General features: G+C 38.8%; 1 protein-coding gene across 2 annotated transcripts in view; it reads right to left on the bottom strand.

Moving 5' to 3' along the window:
• GMDS (GDP-mannose 4,6-dehydratase) overlaps positions 1-24,272 on the bottom strand; it is a 409,290-nt gene that overhangs the window by 204,035 nt on the left and 180,983 nt on the right. For both annotated transcript variants that reach the window (XM_041475417.1, XM_041475416.1), the window contains exon 7: positions 22,094-22,221. In XM_041475417.1, the coding sequence (XP_041331351.1) occupies positions 22,094-22,221 (128 nt within the window). The remainder of the gene's footprint in view (positions 1-22,093; positions 22,222-24,272) is intronic.

Raw genomic sequence — 24,272 nt, 5'->3', positions numbered from 1 at the left:
TAACTTGAGCCAAATACAATTTTTTCCAAAACTGGAACCTCCATATGCAGGCCCACCAGTGTGTGCCATGGCCCAAAGAACAGTGGAGAAATGTTTGGTCTGGCTCATCTTTCTGGTTTTTGGAAAGGACTGCACTGCTTTCCAACAGAACAGCTGAGCCAGTAGGTTTTATGCAGCAAGGAATCCCTATCTGGTGGCTTGACTGAGCTAACTGCCAGACCTTCTGTGCCAATGGTATATTAGTGTTTCATTCTAAGTACTTTCTATAGTTAAAAACAAACAAAAAAAAAACAAAAAAAAAACAAAAACAAAAACAACAACAAAAAAACAAACAAACAAAAAAAAACCAACCAAAAAAACCCAAAAAAAAAAAAAAAAACAACAAAAAAAAAACAACCAACCCAAAATGTAGTTTTAGAAAAACAACTACTACACAACAAGCATTTAAAAGGTCAACTTCCACAGCCCTGCAAACCAGACAAAAACTGCTCAGCAAATCTAAATCACAGAAGGGAGACTTTCTTGGCATCACAGAGACCTCTGAGCAGCATCACTATCCTCCCCTGGAAGACACACAGTGCCTGGAGGGAGGGAAGGAGGGAGAAGTAGTCCATACCTGATACCTGCATCACCTGGCTACTGGAAATGAGTCCAGGGGCCTAAAGCAACTTGGGAGTAGTGCAGACTGCAGCCAGCCTGAAAGCACCACTGCAAACCCAAAGATGCTGTTACCACTTGCTTATGACACCACAGGGCGAATTCTGGGCATGGCCAAGGAGCTTGATTGTATATTGAACACTAACTACCAAAGCTAATAACTTACATGTTGAAAAATTGCATTACACATTGCAAACAGAATATGAACTCAGGCTAAATTCCGTGTAAAACTTTATACTGGGGCTCCAACATCACTTGTCAAACAGTCAATGGGGTATTTTTACATTTTTTTCCTATTTTCTGTGTTAGGTTAAAAATTCCCTGGTCATGGAAGCACCAAGGGACTCCTAATATAATGATATGAACAGGCAACATCGTGTAAAAATTCTGAAACAAATTAAAAAAGCCAAGTTACTAAATTTAAACAAAGTTAACAGATCTACTTGTATATTTTTCTAATCCCTACATATTTCATTATTTCACCCGTGATAATTTTCATCACTTCTCTGTTTTGAAAGAATTTTTTTATATAAAATGCATTACAATCAAATGAAATGCATTGACATGCTTCTCTTTCTCCATCTGAATTACCTTCTGTAAACTGTTGCTAAATTTCTCCTAGTGAAAACATTATTACAAGGAAGGGACTCCTCACCACCCACTCAGCTCCCAGAAGCCAAGGGAAAAAACGTAGCGATATTGTTTTTCTAATTTGACACTGATACTCTTTGGACCTAAAAAAATGTTCCAGGTCCAGCATGCATTTTTAATGGATTTGTAAAGAATTAGCTCAAGCAATACCAAGAGCTAACTTCAAGCTTATACTAATTTTTTAAAACATGGCATCTAGGACAATTAACTACTTTTTTCCATCCTTCCCAACTTTGACATTTAAAATGCTCTTCTTTTTAAGAAAAGAAGTGTTCTAGGGCTGTGGAGTAATCTCATTTCTACATCTTTTAACACATATCATACTTACTATGGAATTCTGACGTTAGAAATAAGACCAATTGACCAAAAGAGCTCAGTCAACTTTATTTGAAGCAGAAATGTGATTTTTTTTCTTTCTTCCCTCCAGCTAATGATGAATTATTATATTAAAATATATATTCCAACTTCAAAGAAAAGCTAGTTGTTATAAAACAGAGGCATTCAGAATTAAGTTTGAAAAGATTTGACCTTTTGCACACAAAAACTAACACCTACATGAATGAAGTACTGTAGTAAGTGATGATATATGATGGATCATTTAAAATGTGTGTATGGAACGATGCACATTTTTTAAGGCAGGGGCAGATGGTGGTTACAGCACCTCCAACATTTTCCAATTACTTTGTTTTTTCAAAATATATCCAAACCATAAAAACATTAGAAGAGTCCTTGAACTTTAATAGAAGCAGTACTTTTCAAATATAAAAAAAAAACCCTTAAAATATATTTCAGTTCAAATTGATGTTCAAAAAACATAATCCATAATAATTCAGACAATCCCCTTCACCCTCTCTTACAGAGATTAAGAGGTTGCAAAGGAAGAGACAATAATGAGGGGTTAGACCCAGACTTGTACCCCAACATGTTGATAGAAATTTAACTCTGTCTTCTTAAATAGGACATATGCACTGAATACAAAAAGTTACTCCACCCTGATCTGCTTTGAAGACAGGCCTAGTCAGATGCAGGATTTTGGTTTTGCCCAAATTCTAACAAAAATGAAGATAACATGAAATCCATTACCTCCACAAAGAGCTTAAAAGTAAAATGGGGAAAACAAAGACAACACAATTAACAACACTGTTATGTAATGAAATTACTATTTCTTTCAATCTTTATCCAGTCAGATAAAACTACAGGATGAGATTTCAACAAAATGCACGTTGGGCTGACAATGGAGCACATTTTCAAAACAAAAATCAAATAAGAAATACACTGGAATTGGACCCTAGTGTGAAGTGAAAGAAAAGTTCCCAAACACAGCTCCTTTCCAAGTTAGGCTGCAAACCAGGAACACATGGAGAGAAGAAAAGGCTGTTTGTATTGTTCCAGGAAACTGGACCAAGGATTATTCCATAATTGCATTAAGCAAATACAGTATAATATCTTACACAGTGAAAAGTTCAGAGACACCATAGGCCAAGTGATTGACTGATCACATTACACTGAAGTCCTGTAAGCCATTAATTCCATAATTACTGCAGTTATAAGCTTTTGACACCAATACTATTGTGTTCAATGGCAAGGAAATGGAGAAACAGCATCATAAGATATTTTCATTTCAAGTATTTTTTTTTTAATACGCACATTTTCAACCTAAGATCTTATCATGCATATATTTAGGATGTTCATGATTTTATAAGTTATACACAATAAAGTCTAAAGCAAAAATAGCCTTTAAACACTGTTACTGACCTGACAGAGCTGAGACACATACACACACACACCCACTGTGGTTTCAAGATGAGTGTAAGCTACACCAAGCAATTTCCATACTGTAGGCACTACTTACACCTTCCAAAAATCACATTATTACTACCCTTCCTGGCAAAAAAAAAAAAAAAAAGCCCTCAGGCAAAGCCTTCCCATGGGTTTTCAAGTCAACAGGAACAGCTGGGCTTAATGTCACCGAGACCCTGATGAGAGAATGAGAAGAGTTTGTTTCTGCTTTTAGCCCCACAAAATTCTTCCTCAGTGGCTGTAACAGAAGTCAATAATGCATGTCCCAAGAAGTTTGGCCTGGGTATGCCCAGACAAGGCCAGCTACCATGTCTTTACACAGAACTAACTGCCTAAAGGCTGCAGGGGGGTTGGGAAGAATTCCTGTACTACTACACCATCAAGCAGATACAGCTTGAGGTAAAGCTCCAGTTGCTTTCAAAGTCCCACCAGGAAGACAAAGTAGCTGCACAGTACACACAACTTTCTTGTCTGTCTGTCTTCCTCACAGAGACACACCATCCAGGCTAATTCAAGCAGGATATGGAAACTGTCCACCTATAGGTTAGTGGTTCTGCATCTACCTTACTGTAGAGAGCTGTGCAGCCATCATAAATTAGCATCATTCTACTGCTTTGAATGGGACTGACTTCCATAAACTGGATTGTCAGTTCTCAAACTGGATTGACAGTTCTCAAAGGAAAGAAGAAAATATTTATTTCCAAAAGTGCTAAGGACAAACCCTCCAGCACCCCTGACCGCCAGGAGGCACTCCTTTTGCTGTTCATCTGGGCTCAGCATTGGGAGATTCAAGGTCCAGCATTACTTCTCACACTAGAAAGCTGTCATCTTTCCTTCTGTACCGCTCATCCCTCTTTAGTTCTGCAAGTACAAAATAAAGAACATCCCTGGCTGCCTCCCAAAGGGGTCTCAGCCTTCCCAGCAGGAAGGATGGTGACTGTGATGAGAGGGCCTCCTTTACAGGGAGGGCGAAATGAGGAAAAGGGGGATGGGATCTCAGAAGAATGGACAGGGATGGTAGGGACCACCCAGGAGATAAAGAAAACATGGGTTGAGGGGAAAACTGGGGAAGCTCCTGAGCATGTACAGTAGCTAATTGTTAAATTTTAACCATTTAGCCTTTAAAATCTTCTTTTCCCTCTTTCCTTTACACTCAGAGCAAAGGCATAGTTCATGTTCAGAAGTAACAGCTTGCAAAGACATTTAAAACTAACACAGATTTTTAAATTTAGCAGAGCTTTCTCAGTGTTTTCTAATCCTGGCTCAAAGGTTGAACTTTGTTAAAATTTGTTACAAACAAGAACCTTAAGACATTCCCAGACTTTGATGGGCTTTGCTAAATTTAAACCTACAGTGAAATTTTATAGGAAATTGCAGACTAAAATTGATACAGCCATGAGGAGAGATCACAGCAGAGCTTCTTGTACTTGTTTCTCTCTTGTAAAGCTCTGCAGGATGGGTGTCACAAAACCTAACTCTCTGAGCAATCCCTACGTTTCTCTTCTCCGGTGTTTTCTGGTCCAGGCTTTCCCACACACAGTAATGCATTCCCCAACATGACTTTACAGCAGCCCCTGAGAGCAGAAGGGAACTGGAGCACCAGGGCCAGCCTGGCAGTCTGAAAGCCAGCCATTGTTCCCAGAGGCAAGCAGCCCCACAAGGCACACTGACTCCCTGTCTCCAGAGGGAACACAGGCACAGGACTTCTCTCCACTGTCCAATAGGCTGGGGCACAGAAACACTGTAATTTGGTGTTAATTGGGTCAACCCCTACTTTAATTAAAATGAAACTCCAGACCTTTCCCGTTCTACCTCCAGTTACATTTTATTATTGCTTAGCTAAACCAAATGTACTGTGGTGGTGGTTCCTTCACTTCCTTCACTCCATAAGTCCTCCACAAGAAGATTCCCCTTCTCCTTTCTTGCTCTTACAGCATACTGTCAGGGTTCACTCTACCCCTGGATCCAGGGGCTCCATTTCAAACCAGACCCAGACTCCCAAATCTTGCCTGAGCTGTGCTGTAGGCATACCTTGGCCTCGTCCTGTTCTCTGATATACTGGTTCATTTACTGTCTCTCCTGGATGGTCGCCAGTCCCTTCTGTTGCTCCTGACTGGAACCCTGGATGAGCTCCGAACTTGATTCATCACCTTGCCTTGCCTGGGGCTGCTGATGAGACCCTGTCACCTTCACTTGTCTCAGCCCACCCAGCTCAGATACTGCAGGGCTGTGCCCTGGTGGACGAGGGCACTGTTGTGCTGGGGTCACCATGAGCGCACACTGCCTGTCGCCCTCGTGGTGCAGCTCCATTCCTGCTGCTCCCCGAAACCAGCAACCACTGCAATTTGACAGGGAGCTTCTCCTCAGCAAACCACCAATAAAGACTCATGGCATATTTACTCTTTTAGCACATGCAACCAGGGGCAATAATTGAGAGTGAGATCCGTGAAGGGTCTGCCATGTAAAATAGGCATGGTGAACAAATCATCTGGGAGCATGGAAGAGACCAGAATTACAAGGGAAGTACTACCGGAAGCAGGAGGACAATGTAGGAGAAGCCTGGTGAACCAAATGGACAGCATGTGAAAATCAAGACTGCAGAAAACACAAAGGGGCTGTAGCTAAGTCTTGGGAAATGAGCAGGGAGACTGAAGTTGTCTCGAACAATTCTGAGGGTTCCTTTAGAGACAGGACAATGCACAAGGCAACACAGCTTAAGCTGTCCTTTGGTGACCTATGGAAGAGTGTGTACCCACCAGCATTGCAAGTTTCTCTGAGGCACAATGACTCAGCAGAGGAAAGTATCAGGTTCAGTAGGTTTTTCCGCACTGCACAGGAGGAGGGACTGCTGAAGAGCAAAACCTGTTACTCTCTAGCCATCTGACCTACGTGTCACAGACAAGGCTTGCCATGGTTCTGCTTTGCCAAGGTGGCACAAGCACGTACCCACCACGTGCAGGAAGAACGAGCCACAGAGGCTGCAGGACTGGGAAGCCTGACACCAAACTTCCCTCAGGCCCTGGCTTTCATCAGACCTTCTTGGGGCCTTAACAAGGAACTGATATACTCTTGGCTCACATTCTGCAGAAATAAGACATTAATCCATGCCTCTTGTCCAGCTCCTTATCTCCTGCTTTCCTGCCTGTTTTGCAAGGTGACACTCATTCAATCTGAGCAGGGGCAAAACTAGAAAAGATGTCATGCCTCCAAGAAGACGTATTAGCAAATGAATACACAAATCTATCACAGACATGTGCATAGAAAGGTCCCATACTTAGGAATATCCAGGGCATCAAAACTGACTGCTACATCAGACTGAAGAGCAGAGGGCTGCTTGGCAGATCTCTTCTGACATTCCAGAACCCTCGCCCAGGTCTATGAAAATGTAACACTGCATCTCATCATAGCATGTCTGTACTCCTTACCCACATGCAGCAAATACAAAGAAAATGAAACCAATTATGACATTAAATGTTGGACTAATCTTATTCAGGAAATTATTTAATTCAATCCAAACAATGAGGTACTATTCTTTTAATTCCTTTTTCCCCCCAGGAAATTGTATTTCTATGCCTGCAAAAGAGAGTGAGAATTTGTGTCCCACAACTGATCTGCGACACTCCTTAAGTACTTGTCTTTTTTAAAAGGGGTCACTCCATGCACACTGTTAAATTAAATCACTGTACCTCTGGAACCAAAGTTGGAGTCTTGCAAAGGCCATAATGCAAACAGTATGTAAGTTAAGTGTATTTTATATATTTATATTTAAATATACTGACTTTAGAAAAATGCATATTTCCATATCTGTCACTATCAGAGCCACAGGCATCTTCAGCTAAACTATTTTAGTAAAGATGAGTTTCAGGAATTTAATGTAAAACAGGCACAGAGCAAGCTCAGTCACTGGGCAGGCCACATATATATATATATGTATATTTGACCGTAAAAAGTGAAAAGTTCACTCACTGTGTTAGTTTTATCCCACTCCCGATTAATGCTGAACATTTTAACAATTATGTTCTCTGCGGCTGTTAGAGATCTACACATGCAGGCTTTGCATTTTTTTCAGAAGTGCTCTAGCATAGAGCTTGTCTTGTTTTCTGCCAACATAGATGCTATAAAATCATGCTTGATCCAGTTTACTCCTTTCCTCCCCTCCCCTCCCTTCTTCCTTTTTCCTCAGCCTTATCCTCCTCCATGTTCTTGGGTGGGCAGATTCATGGGGAGACTTGGTTTTTAGCGTAGCCACCACCAGGCAGTTTGTTACTCTCCTGAAGCACATCTGGGCTTTATATCAGGCCTTTAATTAATCCTCAGTGAAAGCCAAGCTATGACATTTTGACTGGGCAGGCTCCAGTTTTGGACAGGTCTTGATTTATTGCGACTGAGTCTCAACCTACTTTGATTTATTTCAGCTTTGGGGAGGAGGGCAAGAACTGAACAGAAAAAGCACTGTTGGACGCAGAACATGTGATGTACGTAAAGGACCTCCAGAGTACTGTGGACCAAATGACAAACAGCTCAGACAATTTACAATAAAAATTAAATAAAATAAGCACCACTGATGAAAAGATTCTGGTGAAAGAAATCACTTAAAGCTATAACTACCACTATCAAAATCAGCAACAACAAATAATAAAAGACTTAGTGAACTAGGATCAAACGACTTGGCAGAATGTGCCAACGAAGGAAGCTCATGCCTTATCTCTGAGTAAACAATAAATCCCTGGTCACTCATTAGTGTTAATCACACCTCTCATCTGCATTCAGCTAAATACAGAGAGGCAGGACCAATGCTTTCCTGATGAGTTGCTTCCAAAGAAAAGGATGTTCTGCTATTGTCTGCCAGCTCGCCTTGGGTGGATGTCCTTTTGCAGGTCTCCCTCTCAAACTGCACTGTGCACAATGTGAAATGTGCCAAGTCTTCTGGACAGCAGGAACAAAGGCAGCCAGAGCCAAACTGTTCATCTAAATAAAGCAACAAACATCACTGTAATAGGAGCCACTGAATAACAAATCCAATCTGCTCAAGGTATAAATCTTTCTTGCTTCTGTGGGTAAGCCTGCTCTCTTAGGTCCTTTTCTTGTTCTAATTCAAATTCTGTTGAACAGACAGCTTGGCAAGTTATTTCTGAATATTATTGTAGCTACTTCCAATTAATTCCTGCTGTGTGTACCTTGCAAAGGAACTCTATCTTGAAAATTCTAATGGAAACAAGTAATTTTATTGTTTTCCTTTAAGTATTTTTGTTAAAAATTCAAATACCCTCATGCATGTCCCTCTTGTATTTTCTTCTCACCAACCAAAATCCAGTCTTTCTTGTTGTATCTTTTCTCTTCTATATATGGATTTACAGCTCTATCAAAAGAGAAGAAAAAATGAAGTTCCAGTAACTGTAAAAAAAAAAAAGTAGTTTTAGGGTAAAAAACCCTGGTACTTTATATTTGCAGACACCTATCAGGCTTTGGTGCCTAACAAACATCTAGCAGAAAAGGATGTTTTTGGAAAGACTGGACACCAGTCTTAAAATTTCAGCAACACATCAAATGCTACCTCAACAGTCCCTACACACAGCCTTGGAGGACAGATCTTTGCACTCCTGTTATTCCCTGTGACACAAGACAGAAGGAGCAGCAATCCATGCACACACATACAGGCTTGTTTCAAGGCATCTCTGCTGCCACAAAGCAGGAAAGTACACAAACTGGGTATGAAAACATGCATCATCTTAAAAAAGATTACAACCAAGGGACTGAAGACATTAAGAAAAAAGCATCTATGTGTTAATTTTTAAGTTTCAGGGTGAAATCTGGAAGAAAGTTCTGCTGTACATGGTTGATCTGATACCTGTGTTAGTTAAGGCCACAGTCCAGCTGTGTGCTTTGCCACCATGCAGGTAAGCAGTAGGATTCAAAATTTAAGATTACTTGGGTCTTCTGCTAATTAGAAACAGCTGCAGGGGTGTTCTCAATCTCATCTGCATCACTAGTGACTAGTTTTATCATCTGTAAAATGACTATTTTAGCAGCCTAGGCTGGCATGCCTATTTGTGCTGGGAGGTTACTTGGGGAACCCGCATTTGCTGTCCTCTTCCCTAACCAGGTGGGCAGGCTGAACTGGCTCTGTGTGTCCAATACAAAATTATTAATTCTGCAGAAATGCAGAATATTCATAACACAGTAAATGGGATCCTGCCCCTTTTAGTTTCAAGAGTAGAAGTCTAATTATTGTTAAGGACAATTCTCAAGTCAAACTTGTTTACTGAGCACATCCTTCCCTCATCACTATTCACTCAGTAAGAAAACAAATCATCGATATCTAATGCATATACTTGCTGCTTTCTGTGCATGTTTTCTTGACCCACTCAGGCTAAAGAATTGCAGTCTCTTTTCAAGGACACAGTCAAGCACAGTGGCAGCTGGCGGTTCACTTTGGCCTGAGAGCAGGTGATGAGAGTACAGCACTTCCCTAAAAACTGGGGTCTTATTCCCCATCTTGTATTACTCTCACATTCCCCCCAACATGAGGATGCAGTGTTCTGTCAGCTGTGATACTCCTGAGTATAAATTTGCTTTTTTCTGCCAGACAGTGCTCCTTTTAGCTGCTAGGGAGTTGGTTCTGGGTGGGACACCAGATTTTAGTTTTCACCCTGAGCACCAACAGTTTGTCCTTGCTTAAAGGCAGTTTTATTTTCCAGCTTTATCTGCCTTCATGAAATATAAAAATGTGTGTGATTTTTCCTTCTAAGAAAGTGCAGTAACACTGTAAGCTCCAGCAGTAATTTCTAAAACCAACACAGAGAGAGTTTGCAGTGACAAGTTGGACTGTTCCATTTAAAGAGACTTTATATGAATCAGTATCCCTGCAAAAGTCCATATCTAAGCAAAAAGGATCACTTTAAGATACTTCTAATAAAACTATCAGCTTGGTTAGGAGTCAACTGTTTTGCAAGCAGCTCCAGAACATAAACAACTATCCAAGACATTTTTAAGATAATGATTTCAGAAACTGGATTTTCTTTCCCTGACTTGAAATATTTATGACACATTGTATTTAAATTATCAGACTGCTACAAATCAGCGCAACTAAATGCCTATCACCAGCATTCAATTCCATGACAATTTGTTTCCAAACCTCACATGAATAAATTAAGCCAAGTGAATTGAGTCTTGTTTCTCTTAATTGTATTCTAAAAGTAAATGTAAAATGTGTATGATTCTGCTATTATTCAACAATATTTTATGTAATCACTCCAAAATTATTGCGGTAAGAATTATGACAAATTTACTTTCAGTTTAGGTGGACTTTTTACTGAAACTTCTTTTGCAAGTTATATTTTTACACGTGTGCCTGTTGATTTTACACTGCCTTTCTTTAGATGTGACCTTATGAGCACCAGCAACAAAAAAGCCTTCTTTAAGGAGAGTCTAATTTACTTAATTACAAGGAGCAGGCAGTTGTGCACCAATTCCATTATTCTGTCAAACTGGAGACTGAAAACTGGCACTGGGCAGGCCAGGTGAAAACTCTTTATTATGATTCCTGGTTTTATTGGTAATGTGTTAAATGGCATTTTAATGTCTTCTGAGGTCACTTTTAGAGCCAAATTGTGGCTGTCCTGTCACAGGTGTACTGTGTAACTCTGGGCAAGCACAGAGCCTCTTTCTCTTCTGCTGGCCTCCCTGTGCACAGATGTGAGACACAGTGAATGAAGTCCCACCAAAGCCAATAATCATATTATTATTAGAAGATTTCACTCCAAACCAGTTCCTGCAGTTGATTTTCAGCAATGTCACTCCTCAGGTTTTCCAAGGGGTCAATGAGGAGACACACAGCCCTACAGTCCTCTTGGGGCTTGAACACTTCACACATGTCCTTACCCTTTATGGCTACCTGGATAAAGTACACATTTTCTAAAATAGCACACATATACTTTTAAGGTGCCATTAAAATGCCATACATAATGTTAAAGTGTTACATTAAGTGCGCTCAGACCATAAGAACTTGCACAAACCACCAACCAACATCAATTCTAAATTGCTACTACTTGCTCTTGAAATACTTTAAAAAAAACCCAAAAAAAACCCAACAAAAAAAAAGGTTCTCCTAGAGATGAGGCACTAGTTAGCCTGGAAAAGATCCTTGGAAGGGAACCTCCTGGGTGCTGCACCTTAGCATTCCCAGAAAATAGAACACAGCAGAGCCCTGCTCTATAGCAGGCTCCTCCCTGCAACGCAGTATCACTTCTGCTACCAGTACTGTCAACTCAGAAAGACACATTCCAGCAGTGCACACCATGGATAGGGCATGTGGGTCACAAGGCGTTGTGGGCCGAAATAAAACATCAAATAAACATAAACATGGGACATGCACCTATCGGAGCAGTGGTTGAGACCATTCTATCTCATGCCTCCTGATAACGTTCCAGTATTCCAAGATCTGCTTGTAATTTGGCAGATGAACAGGTTTAAACATGCAGTGTTTTTAGTATGTATCTACCTTGGATATCAGTAATAATACTGGCAGTAAAATGAAAAGCTATACAAAATATGTTTCCCTTGTCAATTATTTTCCCTTTAAAATGAACATGATATATTAAAAACCTTATGCTTGTTGAATTTAAAACACCTCAGACAAAGAGATAAATTCCCACCAGACGTGGAAAAGTAATGTTGGTCTGGAAATAAATGCAGCATAATAAATTAATAGGAAGGGGGAAATGTGCCTGTATTACATAGGAAATATACTGCATTAGCAACACAATGCATTACTTTTTCTTGTAAAATAAAGCACAGTGCAAAAAGATCACATGATTTGTACCAACTTTTCATTATGTCAAAAGCAACATGTGTGCCTTGTATTAGACCATTAGGATTATCTTGATAAACTATTACCGTGTAGTGTAACATCTCACTTGGTAGAGGTTAAGGCAGAAGTAGGAGTTCATGCTCTACTAATGCAATTTACTGCTCCTTAAAGAAATCTGTAAAGTGCATTTGGAAGAAGGAAAACCACTTGATATTAAAAAAAAAAACCAAAACTCCAACCCATTTGCAGATCAAGAAATAATAATGCACAGCTTGCACTAAAAAATATCAGCTTCTGAAATGTTCAGAGCTTGTTATTAGGAGCAAAGGTAAAGAGTAAGCATATGTGCTTGGGCTGCATTCAATTCTACAAAAAAACCCTAGTAAGTCATCCTTGCAGAGAGGCGACATTTCATATGAATAGTTACGGATCCCCTAATTTTCTTCCTCAAGTCCAGTACCAGAGATCCTTTTAATCCCACTGCTGAACAGAAAATTTGGAAGCAGATACCTGGGCCCACACACCTCAGAAGAACCACTGAAATCCTTATTCCACTAGAAGCAATGGAATGGCTGCCAAGGCTGCTCACACCAGGAGCTGAGCTGCGGATCTGTGGTGTGTGTGAGGAAGGATAACTGCCTGTCTCCCTTGCTCCCATCAGCCTTGACCCTCCTCCAGAGCAGGAAGCACTGGGAAGGTTTGAAGGAATCACCATGCCAGGGCCCTACTTCTACCTTAGTCTCCTCGTTGATGGCTGCAGGCAAATCTATCCCAGCCACACTGCCAAGCTGACTGGGAAGAGGGAACAAGAAAACACCAATGTCGCTCACCCACCTTAGAAATGCAATGTTCGTCACTCCTGAGGAAACACACAATGCTCTCGCTGCAGAAGTCATGTGGATTTTGAGAGGAAGAGAGAAAGAAATCAAGCACAAGACAGCAATAAGCTTTCTTCACATCCTTAACCTGGTAACCAAGTCAGCCATCTCCAGGGAAAGCTTAAAATGGGCCAAAGAAGGCCAACTGGAAAGTTCAACTGCTCTATCTTTGGATCATTAGTGTTGGTTGTTAGGTCAAGGCTCCATCCAAAAACACCTACAGCTAAAATTCAAGTATTTCTGCTATAACTAAAAGTGGCATATTAAGTGCACCCTCTGGGTTTGGAGAATGTTTCCTATTCAAAAAACCAAACCAAAACAAAAAAGGTATTTTTTTTTCCATACTCAGGCCAGGAAAGAACAGTCACTCTGCTGATAACCAATCTTCTTAATAATGCACAGAATATTAACAGCCAGAGTATTATAAAAGTGAGCCCTGACACTTTAATTTATCTGAAACATTTCTTCTTTTGGTGCAATGACTTGAAGTTGGAGGACAAAGAACTTTGTTTCTGGGAATGCATTGCCTATGATATTTTATTGGCTTGATTTCAAATGAAAACAATTATTCTATAGTGAGGATGTTACCACACAAACATAACAACACCATTAACTATTTTTGACTTCCAGTGTAAATTGAACCATTATAGGGTTTTAAAAATGTCGTCATTAAATTTTAATGATCTGTTTTAAGGGATTTTTCCCCCTTATTAAAATTCAAACCAACTATACTATAGAGCTTTCTCAGAATGTGGTACACTATTCTAAGCTTCAAATAAATCTGTAAATCATAGATTAGTTAATAAAGAGAAACTACCTGGGTTATTACAGGTGAGGCTGGTAGCAATACCTGTTATTAATGTTGCCTAACATTTACCAATAAAATACGCTGCTTCCCATTCTTTAAAATGTTGCCAAATACCAACTGACTGAAAAAAAAATTCTGAGTTCAAACATGGCCACACCTGGTTGGCTTTTTTTCTTCCTTTTTTTCCCCCCACTAATGATGGGAAAAAGAGCAAAGAAAGGAAGGAAAAATGTCAGTTGAACTGATTCAGCTAATTAAAAAATACATTTCATTTGTATTAAACTTCAATATTTTTTTCCATGAACTGGGAACATGACTCTTGTAGAGTCAGTATTTGAAATTTTGCATGCAGAAGCCTAGAGAATGTTTACAAGAACATTTCCTTCACATTTGCCTTAAACTTGCCCAATTAAAAAAAAAAGAAAAAAAGAAAAAAAAAAAGGTAAAATCCTGATTTACAAGCACTGAAGAGAGACTTGTGAGCCCTTTGCTGTTAAATTTCGTGAAGATTCAGTCTATGGTGAACACGCTCCATCCTGTGATGGGGCAGTGGTTTCCCTCCAGGCACAGCTGCAGCCCTGAGCAGGCTGTCTGGTGCATTCACTCCTAGGTCCAGACAATCCCATCTCCCTCATGAGATTCATCTCTTTCCCACAGTCTCATCTGGAGTTATCCCAGGTTAAAATCACCACAAGGCTGACTGGAAGATGGAACAGACCTTTTTTTTTTTCTTTTATAAAGTCTGGCTTGTTTTCACCCTGGTTCTATATTGCCACCAGCTAATGAGTAGACCGTGTCCTGCAGCATGCGCTGAGGTAGATTGCAATGACGGTGCATTATCTGCATTATATAGTCTCTCTCCTGGCACCCATCTGCTTTCTACAGACCTTAGAACAAGTGAAAGGATAGCTTCTAAATATGGACCCTGGCATAATTTTACCTGGGTTTTCACACGTTGACAGTCAGAGCAGTAAACTAAAATCATAAGAACACAGCACACACTTACAGTTATTTATGCAAAGTGCCTTAATTTGGTATTCTCAAGAAGAGCAGGCTCCAAAAAATAGAATTTGTGAGGAGGTTTCTTGTAATTGTGTTATTTGATGGAAGAGATACTTCATTCAAGCCACAATGGCAAAATAGGTCACTGTCGGAAATATGACAACAATACATAATTTATCAGCTTGGAAACCTTATACTTGAAAGAAGCCTTAGTCTAACCTTTCCATCACTCCAACTGAATTGTAAGACCACCACTGTAACAAGACCACTTAGAAAACCACCGGGGTGGCCTTGATAATACATGTATCATTGTTGAGGCACAGGAAACTAAACCAGATGGTTTTGCTGAGAAAAGCACTTTTTTTCTGGCTTTGTAAAGCCTAAAAAACACTAATAGGTCAAACATGAAAGTGCTGAAAAAGAAAGTTAAAGGAAAATCTCTGTAAATAAGAAAAAAATTTATTTACATATGTGTTTCCCTCACTGAAAATATGTCTGCAAGAAAATAAAAAGAGAAAAATGATGCTACAGTTCTGAAATAGATCAGGATAGTTTTCTGAAAGGTCTAACAACAACAACATTTACAGTTGGACTTAAAGTGCACCACTGCTGAAAATCAATGCCATATAATGTGTATTAGACAGAACACCTACGTATTGTAATTGAGAACTTTTTCTTGCCTAGTTTTTATGTTTTAACTATGGAGACCATTCATGTCTATTGCAACAAACTACTTACTTTCTTGTATGATCTCTTATTATCAATCACCTCCAACTTAAAGAAAAAATAGCACAAAGGACATGAAATTGAAAGTAATTTCCACAAAAATCATGCATGCACAGAAACATACATTCACATGCACACATTTATACAGACTGCACATGTGGCCATGCACACATGAATAAAGGGTGTTCAGATTTTGTCATTTATGCTGTAGTTATTTAGAATCATATTATTTGCAGACTTCAGCATTTCAAAAACCACAAAGGACTTGGTTTGGGTTTGTTTTTCTTTATTGTAGACATCATCCACATGAGTAAAATTAAGATGATAATGTGCTGCTCTGCTGAGAACTGCAACTATTTCTAATAGTCAAGAAGTCTAATCTAAATTACATGCACTGAAAGAAATGCTTATACAGTCTTTTAGTGTGCAGTCTTATCTACCAAAATATAAGCCTTTATTTATCACTAAAAAAGAAATCTTTCACTATCACTATATTAGTTATTCTAAAACATGCTCCCTCTTCATAAGGGAAGCTTTGCCCATATTTTCAAAATCTGAAAGATGTTTGAGAATTATACATACATTTTGCTGGCACTAAATCATGCTGTAATGAAAAGAAAACATGATTATTTAAATTTCAAGTTTTTCTCTGCTTATATGGGAGAATGGAGAAGAAATGTTCACTGAGGAGAGCTTCACTATAGGCCTATAATTTGTGGCAGTTCATTTTGGCATTGCACAGATATAGCCTTGGGGAAAATGTTTGGTCTTCAGTCCCACTCTGAAGTTTGTAACTAAAAGATGAGAAATAAAAGAGCGATTCCTGAAGCCAGAAGTCAGGTGGGACCATGGGTGCCCTATAGAGCTGAGGGAGCCTTTATTGCTGGACAGCAATAAAGAGAGAGGAATTACATCGGTGCATCACAGAATTGTATTTTCATTCTGTACTAGAGACGTGGTGGGGAGACACCTGTTTGGTGACACCAAACAGTGTGACACCATCTACCACTTCATATCAAGTGGACAAGCTCTTTTGTAGGGTTGGAATATTTCAGTTGAGGTGCAACACATACAAATAATTTACTAAAATAACAATGAATTGACCTTGGAAATCCACTCATCTGTGTCTTTTCCTTATAGACTCAATCAGAGGGAAAATAATCATTATTTCTGGATCTGCTCCTCCAGCACTCTTTTGTGTCAAGAAGTGCCTGTGGGTCAGCTCTGGGTGAACTTCATGTCTTTGATTTGAAAGTAGCTGATATTGTGTTGTGACCATTTTTGGCTGTATTATATCCTGAGAACTGGGTCATTATTTGGGTAGATGATTGAACTTATTACTGTGGTCAAATGTCACTTCCTTGATCTTGGCCACCTATCTCCACAACTCCTAAATATTTACATGAGGAAATCAAAAAATATTCTGCCCTTGGCAAGAGCATACTTCCTGTGAGAAGACATTGCTTTCTGAAAAACATTTCAGCATGAGACTTAGTTCTACATTAAGGATTTTTAAACTATTAGAAAGAATCATTGTCTCATTGTCTTTGATACACATGCTTCTAGAAAAGGTACTTCAGCAAGCACCTGTCAAGAGTTTTATAAATGTTCAGTAGTTGTTCCAAAGGAGCACAGTCTATCAAACTTTCCTCCTGAAGGTTTTTATAAGTTCTGATACTCCCACAATTACTTCACCTAGATGGAAGCAGTTCAGTGCACCATCACCTCAATTGGAGCAGATTTGATTTAATTTGAAGATCAGTTTGGCCTAATAGAGACATTATATGTTACCTCAGACAAGCTGATGGAAAGAAAAAGTTCAGTGTATTTGGAAACACACAAAACACACTTTACCTGGGTGGCTATACACTAATACTGAAACAAGCCCATCACTGAGGGTTTAAAATTATTTCTTCACTTTTATTAGAAGACATTGACTTTAAACATAAAAACTAAGCAGTAAGAAAGGAAAAGCATTTTTCACTTCAGTCCATACCAAAAGGGTAACCTGCATTTAGAAACATGCCTTAAGTTCATGAGCCAATCTCATAACTATATGAGGTGTTGATAGTTACACAGACAGATATAACTGACTTTCCTTTTATAACCAACAGTCCTTAACAAAGCAAGACTCTCACAAACAAGAATTCAGCTGGGATGGTGAAAGAATTACTCAGAAAAAACTTCAAGTCTTAACAGACTAAGGTAAAATCTATCTCAAAAGACAACATATCCTTAATGCTACAAGAAAATAACAAAACAAAAGTAGAAATGCCTTGGCCAACACTCTTGCTGGCTGGCTCCTTTTCTTATGCACAAGAGTAAGGTAAAATTCTAAATAATTCTGTCTGGCAAGAGTTTTTATGTTTAAACATACACACAAACATACAAGAAGGGATTTCCCACAACAGCAGTGGTAGAAGTTATTTGCAAGGGTCAGTTTCTGCCTATTAGAATGGTAAGTAGAAAAACCATGAATAAAAGACCAGGCAATACTGACTAGAGATTTAAACAAAGATAAGATTTTATTATCTAAATTTCAACATGTGCAAAATGGTCCAAGACAATAAAAATGACTGTGTATTTTCTTGTGTTTTTAATCACAGATTAACATATGAATCAGCACTAGTACCAATTAATAAGAAAATAAGATGGAAATTTTCTGTTTAAGCAGATTCACAGTTTTTTAATATGCTTGATTGGCCTGCACAATAACTTACTATATTACTTATTTATAAACAGATTTTTTTTGCTTTGATTGTTTTCTTTTACATTATTTAAATATAAATTAATGGAAGCCGATTCCCACACATTCTAAATATCAAATGCACCCCGACTTCACCATGAATATAGGCACACACCTAATTTTAAACTTTTGACTAGACATATAATTAATTGAATTGGAGCCAATTATGACCCAATTATGAGTCGTCTGTAATTATTGCTTGACGTACTTTCTGGATTTCTATTGAAGGCAAGAGAAAATATTTCTGATCTCTATGAATACCTAAAGACTATTAAAACTGTTACATTTGACTCATTCTTTTAGTTTTGTAAGACCAAGATTGAGGGACTTTTCCACAGCTTTCTTCATTCAATGCAGTATTTCTGCTGTTTGCCCAACACTGAGGCATGGGCAGTGCAATTGCAGAAGGCAACCTCAGCATCAGCAGGTGATAAAGAGCAAACTGAAGGAAAGGCAGGAAAAACCTCAGCTGTTTAATGGAGGCTCACACGTCCAGGTGGCCAAAAAGGCCAATGGCATCCTGGCCTGTACCAGAATAATGTGGCCAGCAGGATGATCCTTCCCTTGTACTCAGCACTGTATTCACTACTCTTAAGGCTTGCTGTTGTGCTAATAATTAAAAATACCTGACAGATAGTCTGCAACAAATAAAGGGTATGTTATCCTCACAAAACACAATAGTACATGGAAGGTATGTCAATAGCACTGATGTATTGCTTTTCCCTCTTCCAACTCGGTGGCATTGATCATCATCTCTAATACAATCTCATGATGATGGTGCTGGATCACAGCAAAGTAAATAATGGAGAAAGGGAGAGCAGGAGGTAGCAACAATTTCTGCCAATATGTTAAGAGTTACTAATTTTAGGTTAAAATTTATAATCCCACACCAAAAAATTTCAATGTTTACATTTTTCTATTCTGTTCTCTTCAAACACTGAATGGAATCCTTTCTTTCCAGTGAGTTGGACTTCCCAGTTTTCATTCACCAGCACAATGCTGCTGTACCCTGTTGCTGCAAGTGGCAGTTCAAGTGCCAGGTCAAAATTGTAATCAAACACTTTTTCCAACTATTCTCCACTGATATGCTTAAACCATGTTTAAACCTCAAATTTCTGAATCATCTGCTACTAAACTACCCTTAACCCATCCCTCGGTGGGCACCTACATGCTTCAGTGCAGGCACACGCTTCCATGCTTTACTGTATACAAAGGAGTTTGCCCAAAATCACAGTGGCAGTCAAATGAACTCATATAATCAAAGCTCAAGGGTCATGAATTCTGCTTGTGCTTTGTGACCATCAGACGTTCTCAAGTCTAACACATACAGGATACTGTTTCTCCATGAAGTCAATGGGAGTTGGCTCATAAACTTTCGTGAGATCAGGAATTGACCCATAATATTTCATAAAACAACAAAAAGGAATGTATTTATGGTTTTATTATTATCCCTAATAAGGAAATAAGAAGGAAACACAGTACATGGTCTAGTCTATATGCACATGTGTTACTTGTATTAATATCGATGGGATTTAAAGTTACATATGGAGAGGATAAGATATATCCCTATGTGTTCAGCCATATGCTTAAGGAAGCTCCCAAAATGCTTGTAAATATGATCATGCTTTCTAACATATTATGCATTTATTTGAACAACGTTAAATCTCTAAGCCTTACTTTCCAGACCATTAAAGCCTCAAATAATAGTTTATTTCCAGTTTAAAGTTACCCTGTTTTTTACCCATTAGAAGGCTGCCTGTAACCATATTTCCACAATACTCAGGGAATTAGAGAATTGATAATAACTCTCCCATCATCTGAAGGGATGATACCTCTCTGGGATGAGAAATACTCAATATGAACTATATTTTAGCGAAGAATTATTTCCAGAAGATTTTGGGACAGGCCCAAGATGTGTAGCTGAAAGGCCTGGAATGCTACTTGCACAAAAAACATGTGTTTGTGCCATAGACCTCAGACAACTACATTCCTTCTGGAGGCCAAAGGCCTTGAAAGCTAGTCATCCTTCTGGATTTACTTGTTGATTTTTAAGGGTTGAATGATAGCCTCAATAGGCAGAGGGACCTGGGCCTATTTAGCCTCGAGAAGAGAGGGGATGAATGCCATCAATGTCTATCAGTACCTGATGAGAGTGTCAAGAGGACAGATCCAGGTTCTTGGCAGTGCCAAGCAACAGGACAAGAGGCAAAGAGAAGCAACTGACACACAGGAAGTTCCACCTGAATATGAGGAAGAAATTCTTTACAATGCAGGTGACTGAGCGCTGCAACAGATTGCCCAGAGAGACTGTGGAGTTCCCTTCACTGGAGATATGCAAGAACTGTCTGGACACAATTCTGTTCAATGATCTCTAGGATGATCCTGCCTGAGCAGGAAAGCTGGACCAGATGAGCTGCTGTGGTACCTTCCAACCTGACCCATTCTGTGATTCTGTGAACACAGGACAAGGGTCTAACCCAGAAGGCACAAGAGAGTTATTTAGGATTTCCCTTAGAGAAGAAGACTTCAGGATTCATCCCATGATTTAAGACCTAGTGCCATTTCTGTTGGAATGTCATAGCTGAAGTCTTTATGAAATATCCAATGCCTGTTAACAAATCATATTCATTATGTTCATGCAACTGATCATTTTATTTGACTTACCTTTTACTTCTTTTCAGTTGAGACTTGATGGTGACTGATTTTATGATCACTCATGACCATATTTTTATGCATTAAAAAGATGACTGGGATGGTTTACTGGTCTAACTGCTTCAACCAATGCTGTAGCCACAAACATAAAACCATAGTCATGGAGGCACAGTCATTACACTCATGAAGCTTTTAACATCTCACATGCAAATGCAGCACAGAACCTAAGACAACTTCATTTGGTTGCCAAAAACCACCTTCTTCACTCGCTTGACGTAACCCTTTTGATACCAAGGCAGTACGGCTGTTTAGCTTTTTTATCATAATGACTCTATAAACTGATGTCCTGCCATCCAGGACATCAGTTTATAGAGTGAGGCAGTACGGCTGTTTAGCTTTTTTAATGCCATCCAGGACATCAGTTTATAGAGTCATCATGATTTTGTTTTCTTGCTCTTTTTCATTGTAACGAAGATTTGAGAGCTCAGCTCTTACTCTACCTTTAAAGTCTCAATTTATGATAAAAATCAAGACTTTTGCCTACTGAGATACTTCTTACTTTGTAATACAGAAAACCAAAACAAACAGTCGTCATCTTTTTAAACTACATCAATGAATGGTGAAGTCAAATCCGGTTTCCCAGCAAGGAATTATTAAAAGACAGAAATAGTCCAATGACCACAGGAAATCTTCAAGCACCAAAATGGGGACAAAAATCTCCTGGGGAAAAGACAATATTTCCTACATGGTCATTCATGTCTCCTTGTAATACAATACAGGGGTATTGTTTGTTTGTCTGCTTAAGTAGATGGGTAAAATAAAATTAGAAACAAATCCTGACTACACAAACATTTCAAACACTAAGTGCAGGCTTATGTGTTCCAATATCTGCCATCACAACTATCTTGTGGTGCTTCTGTATAATGTATAACCAAAGAGGGTTTTGATCATTGATATAGACCTAATTTTTGCCGTATTAAAAAAATGTCACCAACCTCCAGCAGGATCTTTCACTTCAGGTCATACTGCATCTTGTTGAAATCTTAGTATCAGTCATAAAATTTGTCAAAAAGAATTGAAGAAACACTTTAAAATAGATCCACATTTTAGTCAGACCCCTTCCCCAGGAATTCAGGCAAGGAATGTAAACCCAAAGATTTATTTTTCTGTTCAGGTCATGCTTGGGGTAGACTGCTGTGTTACTAAATTCCCTAATCTGAAGTCAAGAGCAAGACAAAGTTAACAGACCTCAATAGGCAAAAATAAAAATCTTGAGATAGCCCTCTGTGGACCATAACCTCAAGTTACAGCAATAAGCATTATCCCCTCCACAAAGATGATTCAGAAAAAATCCCACAGCTTACCTCAACGTAGTCCCTGGCATGGCCCCAGTCTCTCTTAGCATCCAGATTGCCCAGGCTGAAACAATCCAGCTGCCCAAGGTGAATCTTTGCTACCGATCGGCTAATCTTCCGAGTGACAAAGTTAGCCCCTGGCAGAGAAATAAAGGGTAGTGTCAGCATCCTCACAGTGGCAGATAGCTGGGCACAGGGGACACCTCGTACAGCTCAGCACATGGCACTTCCAGCCTTCACTCACTCACCTTGCACCACCTGGACCCACACCATCTTTTATCATTTGAGCAAGCTAAGAAGCTTCCAGGAAAAGTGTCACATTAGTTGCACTTTCACAGCAAACATCTTTCTTTGTGGCACTTCTTAAGCATTCCTAATTTGCTGCCTCAGTATTCACTCCAGGCATTAAGCCAAAGAAAATCATTTGGAATGTCAGTTCTTAAACACAAAATGCAAAAGGTTACATAAAGAAGACAGGCATCCTAGACCACCCTCAAGTTTTCTGTTTCAGTTTCTTTTTTCCTTTTTAATTTATTTTTTCAAGGAATGCATATATCTAAATAAATGTGTTTAATAATTAAAAAAAAACCATAAAATGAGACTATGCAAATACTACACATTCTCCAAAGAACTACAATGGCTAAATGCATTCTACTTTTCTAGCTGTTTGGGATTCTTTGTCCTTCAGATACAGTTAGATAATGAAATTGTGATTTCAACTTTTTCAGTAGAAGACTGTATTTTATTTTACCATATTTCAGTATGTTGTTCACTGTATTACTCTGGAAAATTACTGTACCCATTTCTGTTTCCAGTGGAGTTGCTTGAAACAATATTTTTTGTTACTTATTTTCAGATCTTGATTTTCAGATTATGATGGCTGTGTTTCTAAAAGGTGGTCACAGTCTCCTCAAAAGCAGAGGGATTTGAATTTAGACCAGGAGTTTAGGCCCATAGGCATTTGCACACTAATGAGCCACAAAAATTAAAATTACATGCCTTTTTAATAGCTAAAACCAGATATGATTAAATGGTGACAGATGATACCTCCTCCAAATGAAAAACAGGAGAGTTAGTGAAAATAACTGCAGTTGTAAAATGCTTTTAGAAAATTTCAAAAGTCTCAAAAGTGTAGCTTATACATTCAATACATAGGGTTTTTTTCATTATGGAACTCTACTCTTTAGATATGCGTCTCAATAAGTTCTGTTTCCTATCAAAAAAACAGTAGGTTGCAGCAACATTATTAAATAACGTGAAGTGTCTTTTTCCGACTACTAGTTTTTCCTGTAATGCCAAGAGCACTACAGTACTTTTCTGTGTCATTTAACTCTACTTAATTAAAAAAAAAAAAAATAGCACACCTGTAAGAATCATGTGGAATGAAGAACTTAAATTAAAGTCAGACCTTATCACAGGATTAAGATAGAATTTTGAATTCTCATCAGCTGCTGAACTAATTGCAATTCCAGTTATTAGCCATTTAGGATATATCATCAATTCGCACCTGTTCTTTAAAAGATGAGAATCATATAATTTTCATATCCCCTGAAAAGGTGTTTGTATATAAAGGAAGCTTCCTAAAAAAATGTGATTTGCAAACTTTCAGAAACAAAATATACTCCAGAGTCTTTTTCAAAGCAAATTTCTCAGAATTTGGACAGTACCAGCACTGAGAGTCTGCTATTTGAACTTCTGAAAGCAAAGTACTGTGGTTCTCCTGCTCCTGGCTGGACAGGCTTGCAGCAGGAGTGGAGTTCTGGCTCAACAGAAACCAGTGACAGTCTCTTTGGCTTAGTCGGACTGGTACCTCTCCAAACATGTTTAACTTATCAAAGCGCTTTTGGACATTCACACAGATTATTGCTAATTAATTACAAACAGATTCAACCTATGGCAAAAACTTACTAGGATTAGCTCTGAAACTTCCTATTCTGCACCAAAATGATATCAGTTAGCATTTTTATTCAGCAAATAACAGTTAAAGGAACAGGTTTCTTTCTAGGATAAAGTAGATGTTTTAAAGTTCCAGGCTGCAACTGAGTAATAAGGAAAACTGAACTGCTTTCAACACTACATTCCCATTTGTGGCAAAAGCAATGAGAGTTCTAGTCACCATCTGCATTAAAGCAAGTTTTACTGTCAACCTGCACAACTAATGAATGTCAACTCCCCTTTTGGAGCAAAT

Source organism: Pyrgilauda ruficollis, unplaced genomic scaffold (assembly GCF_017590135.1).
Source record: "Pyrgilauda ruficollis isolate IOZ18807 unplaced genomic scaffold, ASM1759013v1 scaffold35, whole genome shotgun sequence".
Taxonomy (NCBI): domain Eukaryota; kingdom Metazoa; phylum Chordata; class Aves; order Passeriformes; family Passeridae; genus Pyrgilauda; species Pyrgilauda ruficollis.
The sequence above is the reverse complement of the archived record's forward strand: the minus strand, read 5'-3'. Positions and strand labels throughout refer to the sequence as shown.